The sequence below is a fragment of the Neophocaena asiaeorientalis genome, unplaced genomic scaffold (assembly GCF_003031525.2).
Source record: "Neophocaena asiaeorientalis asiaeorientalis breed wild unplaced genomic scaffold, Neophocaena_asiaeorientalis_V1.1 scaffold145, whole genome shotgun sequence".
Classification (NCBI taxonomy): Eukaryota; Metazoa; Chordata; class Mammalia; order Artiodactyla; family Phocoenidae; genus Neophocaena; species Neophocaena asiaeorientalis.
In genome coordinates, this window is record NW_020172629.1 from 2490143 (window position 1) to 2502828 (window position 12686).

At 50.5% G+C, this 12686-nt stretch overlaps 1 protein-coding gene across 3 annotated transcripts; it reads left to right on the forward strand.

The window, feature by feature from the left end:
• Positions 1-341: 341 nt before the first annotated feature.
• On the forward strand, positions 342-11731 carry INSIG1 (insulin induced gene 1). Of its 3 annotated transcripts, none has more exons than XM_024739194.1 (5): positions 342-784; positions 2471-2595; positions 3821-3987; positions 4301-4400; positions 9970-11731. In XM_024739194.1, exons 1-5 carry the CDS (start codon positions 376-378, stop codon positions 10051-10053), a joined length of 885 nt encoding a protein of 294 aa, XP_024594962.1. In that variant the 5' UTR covers positions 342-375; the 3' UTR covers positions 10054-11731. The 3 variants fall into 3 exon arrangements, with proteins under 3 accessions (XP_024594962.1, XP_024594963.1, XP_024594964.1); XM_024739195.1 differs by having other exon boundaries at positions 9838-10059; XM_024739196.1 differs by lacking the exon at positions 342-784 and adding an exon at positions 828-1123.
• The last annotated feature ends 955 nt before the right edge of the window (positions 11732-12686 follow it).

Here is a 12686-nt window from a genome sequence, read left to right on the forward strand (position 1 = left end):
ACGGGGTCTGAAAAACTTCTGGACTGGACGGGCCAGAACTTCGGGGCTTATGCAGAGGGGCAGTGCGGCGGGCGCTCAACGCTCAGGTGTACCTGATCTGGCTGCCGCTGAAAACAGCCTGTGCAGCTCCCAGGCGGGGTGTGTGGGCAGGGTCCTTGCAGCCCTCCCCCGCGGTACCTGCCCGTGGGCTCCCCTGAGCGGCTGACTCCGAGGGCCTTGGGGGTTTCCCTGGACGCACCGGCGATGAAGGCGAGCAGAGCCCTCCCTCTGACCGGGCCTCCCTGGACCTGCCATGTCCTTTGGAAGTGAACTTGATCGGGGTTCCACCTCCACACCCCCTTTTCCTTCTAGGAAAGCCTGTCACACTGGTGGCTGATGCCCAGACTAGACGACCACCCCTGGAGCGGTCCCTGCGCTAAGGGCGCGAAGCACAGAAGCCACCTGAGGGCCAGTGCCAGAGGGCTGGAGGCCAAAGTGGGAGAAATGATCACCTCCTCAGTGTCGGGCCCCTCTCCCCTGGTGGCCCGCAGTGCCCGGGGCACTGACCCGGCTCACGGGCCCGTGAGCGCTGGCGTGGGAGGCCGTGGCAGCAGCGGCCACATCACCAGCTGGCACCACCACCTGCTGCAAAGGAGCCTGGTGCTGTTCTCAGTGGGCGTGGTCCTGGCCCTGGTGCTGAACCTGCTGCAGGTCCAAAGGAACGTCACCCTGTTCCCCGAGGAGGTCATCGCCACCATCTTCTCCTCCGCCTGGTGGGTTCCCCCGTGCTGCGGGACAGCAGCTGGTGAGTAAACACTGAAGATGTTTGGTTAAGAACGATTTTCAGCCTCTGAGAACCGTTCATTTGAAAACCGAACCGTCCGCAGAGGGGAAGTGTGCATCTCCAGTGACTGTATTTAGACAAGGAGGCGGGGGGAGAGGATGGTGATCCGCAATGCCAGTCTCTGGAGGCTGGAAGAAGCCCAGCGATTGGGGACCAGGTGTGGAGATGATTGGCTGTTTCACGCTTGTGCCAGGCTGACCGAGGTCCTTCCCTCTTACTGATCCGGCCCTGAGGACAGTGTTGGGGGAGCCCGCAGCTGTCATCCCGAGCGAGCTGTGCGATTGGCCGCTGGCAGAACTGGTGAGCGAGGGAACTGCAGTGCGATTGGCTGCCCCAGCGAACATGCTACAGCGCTGGGTAACTGAAAACAAACCGTCACGTGGGCCGAGTGGGCAGAACTGCTGCCCGAGCGGCCTCCCACACTTCCTTTCTCGGGATGCCCGTGAACGTGCCAAAGCCAGGCCTTCCCCCTAAAGCGTTGGGCTCCATAGATGAAGGAAAACAAATCCCTGTTCAGAGTTCATATTGCAGTACACCTGGCCAGCCGCAAAACATGACCCAGGGTTAGCAGTCTAAATTGTGGACAGCAGTCTAAATTGGGTCTTTTTTGAGTAGAATTTCTTGGTCATTTGGCTGGTTTTATAAACTTGCTGAATTGGTCTCAGCTCAGGTCACAGTACTTCTCTGGTCACACAGCATCCACTGACCAGCAAACATTTGTCAGATGCTTTCTGTAGCATCAGCTCTCCCAGCTGTTGGCAGCACAGAGTGAGCGGACTGCCCCTGTCAAGCATCCCGGTCTGGCGGGCAGAACAAGCGTGTACCTAAGTGACCACGGTGCTACAGGAGGGATGCCCTCCTGTCTGCTTCGTAGCTGATGTTTATGGACTGCTTACCTTGCATTTTTATATGTTTTGCTTCCTTTCGTCCTTACAAAAGGACTCTGCTGTAGCTCCATTTTACAGACGTGGAAACTGAATTACAGAAAGGTTAAGCAACCGTGTCCAAGGGGACACAACTGAGTGACAGGCCCACTGTTCTTAACTCTGCCTACTCCCCCGCTGGAGTCTGGGTGTATCCCCTGCGCTGTGGAAACACGTTGCCTTCTCAGCACAAGGCTGGAGTGGAGAGCTGTGTTCCAGCCGGGACGTGTCATGGGAGGGATGCTGTGGTTACCAAGCAGTGGGGAGAGTGTTCTCATTTTTGTTCTTGGAAAGATAGGCTCCTACTTTGTTTTTCTAAACCCTTTCGGTATATGGCTATACACACTGGTGCTGTGGCCTCAAGGCCCTCGTGGAAGCTCCCCTCCCCACTGTACGATGGAACAACACTGATGCAAACTGGAGGCCCCCTGTGTAGGCGCAGAAGTAGTTTGCTTATGGATAATTAACCCCTGGCTCCATTCCTTCTGTGCTTCAAACCAAAGAACTGCGATTTTATTTTAAATTTTTCCAAACAATGATTTTTGTTTGTTTGTACTCAAGGAGAACAAAAATGTAAAATTAGTTTTAATTCAAATATTACATTGTAGCTGATAAATCTTCTAGGAAAAGGAATGGTTTGAAAAATATGTTAATAATTGCCACGCAGAGATCACATCATTTTCAGCCGGTTCTCTAACGCTGCTGCCTTGTCTTTCTTCAACAGCTGTCGTCGGCTTGCTTTACCCCTGCATTGACAGTCGCCTTGGAGAGCCACACAAGTTTAAGAGGGAGTGGGCCAGTGTGATGCGCTGTGTGGCAGTTTTTGTTGGTATCAATCACGCCAGCGCTGTATCCTTCAGTGGGTGTGCTGTCCAGAGCAGCTTCTTACGTTACACGGTGAAAGTTTCGTTACTTTTAATGAGTATATATCACATCATGAGTCAGCTGAACCATCTTCTTCCGAGTATGTTATTTCAGAGCACGTTGCTCAGTTTACTCTCAGCAGTTCTCATAACGGTTCTTGGAGTCCTTTCAGTTCATTTCAGGAAACAGTTAACACCAGGAACACAGTGGACGTCCTCATTCAGTCCTTTCTCAGGCAGCATCTGTTGGATCCTCAGAGTTCACCTTGTGAATTCCCTTTACATTGCTACCTTACATCCTTCCACCGTGAAGACCTGGTTCCTGTGGCCCAGTGAGAAGTGGCGAGAGCATCACTCTTCTTGGCGGATCCTTCCAGAAGGTGGAGGAGAAGCCTGTCTGCTTCTCTGTCCCTCCCTGGCATGACCACGCAAGGCCCAGGGCCAGTCAGAAGTGGTGGACTCTGGAATAGGGTTCTTAGTGGAGGCTCACTTCAGGATCAGGTGCTGGCGTCCACGGGTGGAACGCACAAGACATGCTGCGCGTCTGTACACAGTGCATTCTTCAGGAAGACGGGCCGTGGTTTACCAGGTCTCAAAAGATTTATGGTTTCTTTAGCACAACTAGATTATATTTTTGGAGAAAGTTAATTTTAGAGTTACTGCTTCTTAAATCCGCTCTAGCCTGATTTTAATGATAAGAATGTCAGAAAAGGGTATTATAAGAGGTCTGGGCTCTGACAAACTTGTTTCGTCCGCAGTTGGTAAGCAGTGTTGTGACGGAAGCCAGTCGTGTCTCCACCAGCTGCGACCGTGTCGTGTTGGATGCCATCCTGGTGAGGTGTCTTCTTGCAGACGTGGAGCGAAGACTGGGCTTGCTCAGTTCAACCTACTAATAAAAACGAGAAGTAAAAGGGGAACTATAGATGGCTTACTAGCAAAGTATGCTGTTGGTTGAAATACCAGCAGAATTTTATATGTAGCTTTCAGGAAGCTTACTTGTAAAGTCAAGTTTTCAACCCAGGGATCCCAGAGAAGTTCCAGGTCATCTCGGTCACGGTAACCTTGTATCCAACAGATGCTCTCTGCAGCTCACCTGGCAGCTTCTATGGATGAAGAATTATGTGGTGCATACATAATTGTAGGCCCTGGGGCTTTTCTGGGTTTGACCGTATTAAAAAGCGTTACGCTTTTCCTTAACTCTGCATCGCCAGAAATTGGATTTTGCCAATAACGTTCAGCTCTCCTTGACGTTAGCAGCCCTGTCTTTGGGCCTTTGGTGGACATTTGACCGTTCAAGAAGTGGCCTTGGGCTTGGGATCACCATCGCCTTCCTTGCCACTGTGATCACTCAGCTGCTGGTGTACAATGGTGTCTATCAGTAAGCATGGGCTCTCAAATATCACCTCCGTCCGGAAGCTGTTACGTAACTTTTTAAAAAAATACCTTCTAAGCTAAGATGTCATGTCTTTTCTGTAATTACATAGCATAAACTTAGACATGAAATTCTCAAAAACGCTGCTTATTGTTGATGCACGTGTTAAAAATGCACCACGCGTAATTTAATGTAAAGGAAGACCCAGCAGCGGCGGTGAGCGTGGATGTCACATGCTGACACTGCTGGCGCGCCGTGTGCCTGCCCTACCTGCGCCGGGGAGCCGGCTACCCAGGGGCTCACATCTCCTTCTCTCCAGGTACACGTCCCCGGACTTTCTGTACATCCGCTCCTGGCTCCCGTGCATCTTCTTCTCGGGAGGTGTGACCGTGGGAAACATAGGACGACAGCTAGCCATGGTACGTACAGTTGTCACCTGTGCGCCCAGCTGTGGTTCCCAGCTTCACAGGCTGAGTGTACGTGATACATTATGGTTGCTGTTGATAAATATCTAGTTGAGACTCGCAACAGTTATTCAGAAAAGCGTATTTAAAAAAACTAGGTGCAATACCCAGGTTACTCTTTGCTAGATTATAAAGATTCAGGGAACCGTAAGCTCACAACGCACACTAAAAGGAACTAGAGTTCCACTCACGTTACAGATGAACTGCAGCTCCTGTGATAACTGGCAGAGAAAAGTTACTGAATGGCTAAATGAATGATTTATAATGAGTTTCCTCCCCGCCTTCACGCAGGTACAGATGATGCTATGCTAGGGAAAGGACCCCAGGCCAGGCCCATGAGAGTGTGGACCAGGCTGGGAGGGGGCTCAGCATCCCTGGGTAGGTGCACTCCAGCCTGGACCCTGTCTAATAACTAAAGAGAGAGAAACGGGACCCCGGCACAGAGCCACTTCCCGAGAGCCAGAAAGACAAACGAAGTCGGGATGACTTAGCAGTTATTTCCGGGAGTTAATGGTCGACACTTGAGCGCTTTGATGAAATGTGGACATTTGACTGTCAGTTTGAATAGACTTTGACTCGAGGCTTAAATAAAATGAACTAAAAAAAAAGAAACTAGAATCTTATAAGGGCCATTTCTCTCAGAGACACTCTGGGGCTTTGTCAGAAACTTGACTTGGTTCCTCAGATGGTGTTTTTAAAAACAAGACGTTTATTCGTGCCAGCTGACGGTGGCTTGGGAGGGCCAGATTTGAAGGCTGCTTGGCTGTTTCATAAAAATGGAAGTAATTTCAAAAGGGCAGAATTTGTAATGTGTTCCACCGGTTCCTGAGCCCAAATCATCCTTGCCTTCCACCCTTTTGTGACTCTGTGTGGATCTGCTTTTGCCAAAACGAAAAGACTCAATTGAAAAACCTTTCTTTCTCGACCCCTCATGAGCATCAGAGGACCTGGCTCTTCTCACACTCACGGTGGCCACAGTCTCGTGGTGCCCCTGTGCTGCTCCCTGGAGCCCTTTCCGGTTCAGAGTAGAACGAGGCAGCTCTATGATCCCTTACTGCTTTGGGATTTTTATCTTCAGTGCCGTTTAGCTGAGGAGTCCTAATAGGGCTTTTGAGATAAGTTGTCTTCAACCCCCGTGACTCTTCGTGGAGTTAAAACTGACAGCATTCAGCCAGCTGGTTATAAATTCGGGAGGCTGGGCTGATGCTGCCATGCATTTATGATGAAGGTTTTTAACCAGCTTTAGTCTTTTTTTTTTTTTTTTTTTTGATCGGCAGGCAGACTCTCAACCACTGTGCCACCAGGGAAGCCCAAGGGTCTTTTTTGATAGAGGTAGACACTACACATCATGCACAAGCTCCTAACAGCTAGAAATGGTTGAAGGTAACTTATTTTACAAGAGTGGCACAATCACACCTTTGGTCACGACGCTGAATGAAGGTGGTTTTATCAGCGATCATTCCATCCTTGTCGTAGGCATTTTCGTTTTTGAAAAGATGAAAGTTTTAAACCTAACTTAAGATAGCTGGCATAATTGTAATTCTCCCCACTTAAGCTTTTTCTTCTTTTTCACTCTTTAAAGTTGGGGAAAAAACTTGTATTTGGACGTTACTGCTGTGTCTTGATACTGGAGGAGGGTGATGAACATCCCAGGTCATCAAAGGGAAACCACCCTCCCGGGTCTCCGAGCCCAGCGCGCCTGCCATATTTACATCCGTGAAAATGTAAACCCTTTCGCCTGGATCCCAGCTGAAGGGGGAAACGGCAGGCCCTTTCCAGCCGGAGGAGCAGTCACAGCTGGTTTTACCAACTCCCCCTCTGGCTGCTGCGTCCAGCATGGGTCCTCGGAACAGATGTGGTAGCGGGCGCCCGCTGCCGGCTGCTCCAAGGGAGAAAAAAGCTAAGTCCCTTTTCTCCAGGTTTCCAAACCCAGCGGAGGGCACAGTCAGTGTGAATGAAGGCAAAACGATTGCACATCACGTCACAGCTGTGTTTCTGCCAGAAGTCAGGCGAGCGAATGAGGGAGACTTACTCCTATGAGTTACTTGAGGCCTGAGATTGAGGAACCAGGTTTAAGTAGTTTTAAAGAATCGGTCAGTCGGATTGGCAAAGGCGTGCAGCACTTGCTCCCAGGGTAGGGAACAGGACAGGGGGTGTGTAAAGGAACGAAAGTGGCGATTTCTGAGAAGGAGAACTGCAGGTAGTTTGGGGTTTTTTCTCTTTGGCATTTTTAAAATTTACAATGAAAACATTACAGTTGACCTTTGAAGAGCACGTGGATTGGGGCACCAGCCCTCCAAGAAGTTGAAAATCTGAGTGTAACGTAGAGTCAGCCCTCTGCTTCCGTGGATTTAGCCAACCACAGACCACGCAGCGCTGTAGCATTTACTATTGAAAAACATCCGCATGTAAGTGGAACCGTGCTGTTCAAACCCGTGTTGTTCAAGGGCCAGCTGCACTTGTATGAGCAGAAGAGCTAGGGTGCGCACAGGAGTTTGTGACAGGTCTCTGCAGCGGGTGCATGTGTGTCAGGAGGTGGGCAGACCTGCTGCTGTGCCCTGTTGAGATCGTTTACGTGGAGGTCACTGCAGGACTCTGGTCCCTCTGCCCCTGTGCCGTTTACTGGGAGCAAAGCCTTGGCCTTGGGTTGCGGATGACAAAGCAGCACATCAGTCCCCCCAGAGCTCCCAGACTCTCATCCCTACCCCAGCAGCCCCTCCCTGAGTCTGTCCAGACTGGTCTCTGCCTTTTTGTTTCTCTCTTCTTCCATCCTTCAGAGTATCTGTAAACGAATCCACCCTGAAAGCAGTAGAGAATCTTAGTAAAAAGCCCACCTTTGTCCAACAGGAATTGTGTAGCCTTCGCACCCAGTTCCGCTAACTCTTGCACCTTTCAACCTACCCCTCCTCTTCGCAAACCCTCTGTCCGCTTCAGCTTGAACTGAGGATGCTGCCTTTCTTGCCACTCCCGTGGGCTGGCAGGCGGCCTTTCTAAAACATGCTGCAGCAGTAAAAGACCAGTGCGTGAAGCCCAAACTGTATTTTTCAAGAGAAGAGAACTGCAAGTGTAGGAAATTAAATGTGCTTCAGATTACATCAGAGCTGAAGAATGAAAACTCCGCTTATAATAAGCTTTGTTTTAGAAAACTGTGGCTCCCCGTGACACTGAGCGTCCCTGCCCAACTGCAGTCTTCCCCAGGACCTCTTGCTGTGCGGGCTTTCCCCACCAAGCAGCAACAGGTGGCGGGCTGGAGCGAGGACACTGCGGTAAAAGCACCCACAGGTGTGGCTGCTACCCTCCTCCACCTGCCTGGCCACTGCAGTTGCAGATCCCAGTCGCCTGGAGAAGGTCCCGTGGGCCTGGGCTGCGGGGACCCTAGCACGTAAGCCAGGGCCACTGAGGCTCGTGCACCCTAACACTGGGATGCGTGCCCTGCTGTTGTGTATTTGTGTCCAAGAATTGTTAACCTCACGCTTATTCTCTTTGGGGACTCTTGAAAGTTTAGGCTGGGACAGGCTGGCACCTTGCTAGAATCTTTCTCACCCAAAAAAGTCTTTAAAAAGAGCAAGTTAAACATTTTCTTTTTAAAAGAGGAGTTAAAATACTTAAGCCAAGTCTTTATTTTCTTCCTTCAAAGAAAGGGAAAAAATTAACAGCTTATTTGTGAAAGTGAGCTTATTCTTTGTTAAGAATTTGAAAACTCATTTCCATCCTTAAAACCCAGGAAATGGCTCAGTGCCTTAGAAATGGGATTGGTCAGCGCCGCCCATTTCTTTTCCTCTGGCTGTGCCGCTGGGCCCTTAGACAGAAGACGGATCTGAGGTGGTATTTTAGGGGCAGCGTTTAAGAGTGAATTCTTGGTTTAAAACTTCACCGAGTAAGGCTTTTGTGGTGGGACGTGATTCGAGTAAAGAAGAAGGTCTGAAGGTGGAGACCTTAGGTGGGCGCTGGTCAACACAGTGACCAGAGCTGCCCGAGTCCAGTGCGACGTGGCTCTGTTCCCTCTGAGGGTGACCGTCCCAGCGCCTCTGCATCCCTCCCCCTCGCGCCTTCTCAGTTCCCACTGCCCTTAAAAGAAATATGGTTACCATCAAGGGCAGCCATGCCCCAAACCTACAGGTTGGCTTTGCTTGAGTGTTAGATGGTCCGAGTGGCTTTTTCTCTGTGGTATTCGTTGTCAGCCTGCATGTTTAAAAGTGAGTCCGTAGCATCATTTTATAGAATCTGTACCTGTTGCCGTTTGTAGCTTAAAGTCTTTTCTCAAAAAAAGTAAGGCTTCCAGCTGCCACGGCGAAGAGCGTGGCCCTGCGTCCTGGGGCCCAGGCCCCGGACACCTGGTTACAGGTGCGCTTCCCTGGCACGTGGAATTCAGTTTGCCTTTCCTGTTTGCCACCCAGCGGCCGCTGGCAGTAATAACAACATTAATTAGCGCTTCTGCTGCACTCGAGGTGTTGTGCTAAATAGTGTCACTGCCGGCTGAGGCCTGTAACGGCAGTCTGGAGGTAGGGACTCTTGTCAGCCCGCTTTAGGGATGGGGAAATCCAAACTCAGGAGGCTGACCACCTGCCTGAGTGGGTGCAGCGCAGGGCTGGAGCTGGGCGCCTCGGGAGCGCGCGGAGCTGCCCTTGCACACCGCTCCCCACTCTACTTGGCCGGCCGGCTGCTAAGCCAGAGGTTAGAACGTGTGCTGGGGCTCTGGCTCCGTGGCAGGAGGCGTGGCGGTCTCTCCTCATGCAGCCCCGTGACCTCAGGAAGGTCATCTGGCCTTGGATCTGCTCCTCCAGTGGAACATCTGTCCTCTGCTGAGGACCGACCAGGCCGGGCCTGGACAGCGGTGACAAGTGCAGGGTTCACCTCCCTGAATTTCTGTACAGGTCAGTGAGGAAGCGTGTGTAGAAACGTCTCCTGAGCTGTTACACCCTCCACCTCGCCTGAGAGGGATGGGCCCTGTTTTCTGGGTGAAACAGTGGCTCCTAGCCCTCCTAGCCCCGGACAGGGAGAGGACCGCGGTGGGGTTGTTGGAGCTTGTCTGCTGCTCCGCATTTCTCGTCTCCATCATCTTATCCGACTCAAAGGAATTTTTTATCTTTCACTTTTTTTAGGATCGGCTTAATTGGTAATTAAAATATGTATACATTGGGCTTCCCTGGTGGCGCAGTGGTTGAGAGTCTGCCTGCCGATGCAGGGGACACGGGTTCGTGCCCCGGTCCGCGGAGCGGCTGGGCCCGTGGGCCATGGCCACTGAGCCTGTGCGTCCGGAGCCTGTGCTCCGCAACGGGAGAGGCCACAGCAGTGAGAGGCCCGCGTACTGCAAAAAAATAATAATAATAAAATAAAATATGTATACATTTAGTGCTGATTCTCTCGCTCCTTTTTCTCTTTTTACATGTAGGGTGTTCCTGAAAAGCCACATAGCGATTGACTCTTCAAACCCACTGATCCTGAAGAATGGCAAGATTTGGGAGAAAATCTGGGATACTGGATTGTGGCAAAGATTATCTTTTTTCCTCAATAATCTTTTTAGATTGGGCTGACTGTACAAGTGACTCCTGGAAAGCAGTTCACCTGTTTTAGAGCAGCAGACTGGGAAGATGACCACTTGTGCTGAGATGTCACCTTGCCTGACGGCATTCACGCCTGGGTCTGCTCAGGAGGCCCCAAGTGCAGGCCGGCCGGCTGCAGGGTCCCGAGGATTCGGTTTCATGTGTCATTAAAAGCAAGCTGCCATATTTCCAAGCCTTGAACTAAAGCCTAACTACCAGCTCTGGTTTTGTATCAGCGCCCAGGGGAGAGCTCGATGGTGCTTACAAAGATGAAGTGTGATAAAATAGGAATATTACTTATCCAAAAGATTTCTAAAATAGGGTTGTGTAAAAAAAGAGAAAGGCAGGGGCGGCGAGCTTAGGGTGGCAGTGCCGGGCGCCCCGTCCCGCAGCTGCGCACGTGTCCCTGCGTACAGCTGCGCTTTTCATTCCTCCGTGGAGTCGCATGTAGACAATCTTACCGAGAGCAGAAGGCAATGAGAGGTCATCGTTCTGCACTGTGATGTGCTGGAATGTCCACCTCAGTATTTATGCAGTTTATCCAGAATCCGTAATCATCTAGGAGGGGCACCTGCCTGCCGTGTTTCTCAGTCTTAGTGAGCCAAAATCGTGTGTTGTTTCTTTGATACTCCAGAACAGAGATGACTGTTTTTTCCCACAGCCCTATGGGATTTGCAATCTGTGATTGCCTTGTAAAAAGAAGAGTGCGTACGTCACTGTATTAAACATTTGGTGTTTCTAAATACTCAAAGACGTGGTGAGCACAAGGTATTCATTTAATGGCATAGACCATGTTTGTTAGACCCAGTTTGCAAGTACTGGGTCTCCAACTTCAAGTGCAATGTATATGAAAACCAACCTGAGCCTTGTATCCTCTTAAATATTTATTTTTTTAACGTATGAGGTGTTACAGAGGGTTCTCCATTTCAGTGCTGCATGGGGGCAAAATTCAGCAACAGCCCCTCTCAGTTGTGCAGTTACTTCGTTGCTGTGCTCTCCACTGAGCCGGTCCTTTGAAATACTCCAGTTTTGTGCGTTTAGTAAACTTGTAATTTTTACTCACAAATTTACCTTTTTGTATTTTGCAATTTAAATGTTTTGGTTGTTTTACACTCTGTGAACATGGCTGGATGAAAAGACTCCTTCCCCCTGAGCAGCTGGAGGTCAGAGCCACTGCCAGCAGCCGTGGGCTGTGCTCTCAGCTACCCTCACGTGATGGTCCTCGTTGCAGTTGGGTTTTGTTTTGAGGAAAATATCCTGGAGTAGGTTACTGTAGCTAATTTGTTTTAGAGGAATTTTGTTTAAAAGAAAATAGGATCATTCTGAACTTTGCAATGACCCCCTTACACATTTTTCTGAAATCAAGCAGCTATGTGAAAAGAGTTTTCAATGAGGCTATCAGCAATTCATGAAAAACCAGAAGTTATTAGATGAGAGCAGGCATTGAATCCTTCAAATATACTTGATCATGCACAGTGAGTATTTTTTTCTCTCAAACTGGAAATAAATCTATACCTGTTAGAAACAATGTAGCCAAAAGATGTGAATCTGAAGAATTTTGTTGCCGATACTTTACAGCGAGTGTATGAACCAAAGCCATCTGAGTCTGTAGAATGTAAACTAGTGTGAACACGCTTTGCACTACGCCAGGTTTGAGCATTAGTGGGATCCACATTCACACCAAGTTTTCAGCATTGTGTTCTTTTGCATTCATTTTTTACTTTTATTAAAGGTTCAAAACCAGCCATCGTATTTATGGGTTTTTCTTTAAAAAGGCGGGGGATTCTCTCTGTAGGATATTCAGATTTGGAATGGAATAATATTTTATAGCTTTTCAAAATGTACTAAGTTTCAACACAACCTCTTGGGAAACTTCGTTTTCCTCCTGGTGGAAAGTGACGTGTAGTTTAGCCCAGTTTAACTTCCTCCTGCCCCTCCCACTGACCCTGGGAGGTTGGGCGTCTTCTTGGGCCTTGCTCTGTCCTCTCCCAGGAATGCTATCCTCTCTCTCTGGGAGAGAGGGCCCTTTCTCCCTGTACTAGAAAGGGGGGGAGGTCTGGACACCCAGAAAACAGAGCCCAGGGAAAGGGAAGAGCATCCAGCCCAAGTAACAGCCAGCACGTCCAGGGGCCGCGAGTGGCAGGCCACACGGCAGAGGGGCAGCGCCCTGCCCGAGGTCCACTTCCCTCGGTCCCTGCCGGATGTAGAGCCGCCCCAGGTGACGAAGGTGTCAGGGCCCCGCCGCACACGCTGCCCTCCGCACAAGTCCGCTGAATGCCTGCTCTGCCGGCGCCGGGTGCTGGGTTGGACAAGAGTCAGAACTGGCCTCAGAGGCTCTCATCCCGGGGCCCCGGTGCCAGACCAGGGGAGGTAGGTGTGAAGGGCACCACCGAGACAGCGAAGAGTGGGTGCTGTTTGATTCTTTAATTAAAGAAGTAACAACTGTGCGCAGTTTGGCACCCAGAGCGGCCCGATAAGCCATCCTGCACGACCCGCACCGTCCCAAAGGTGAACCAGGGCCCCGCGCTGCGGGAAATGCCCTGGAATTGCCCTCTCCCCCGAGCGATGTTGACAGGGAAGCTTGAAAAGAGAACAGGCTTCTGGGAAGGGAGGCAGGGCTGGAGCTGAGCTGCGGTCCTTGGTTCCGCTGACTCTTCCCCGAAAGCAGAGGGACAAGAGGAAGCCTGGCCCACCCTCC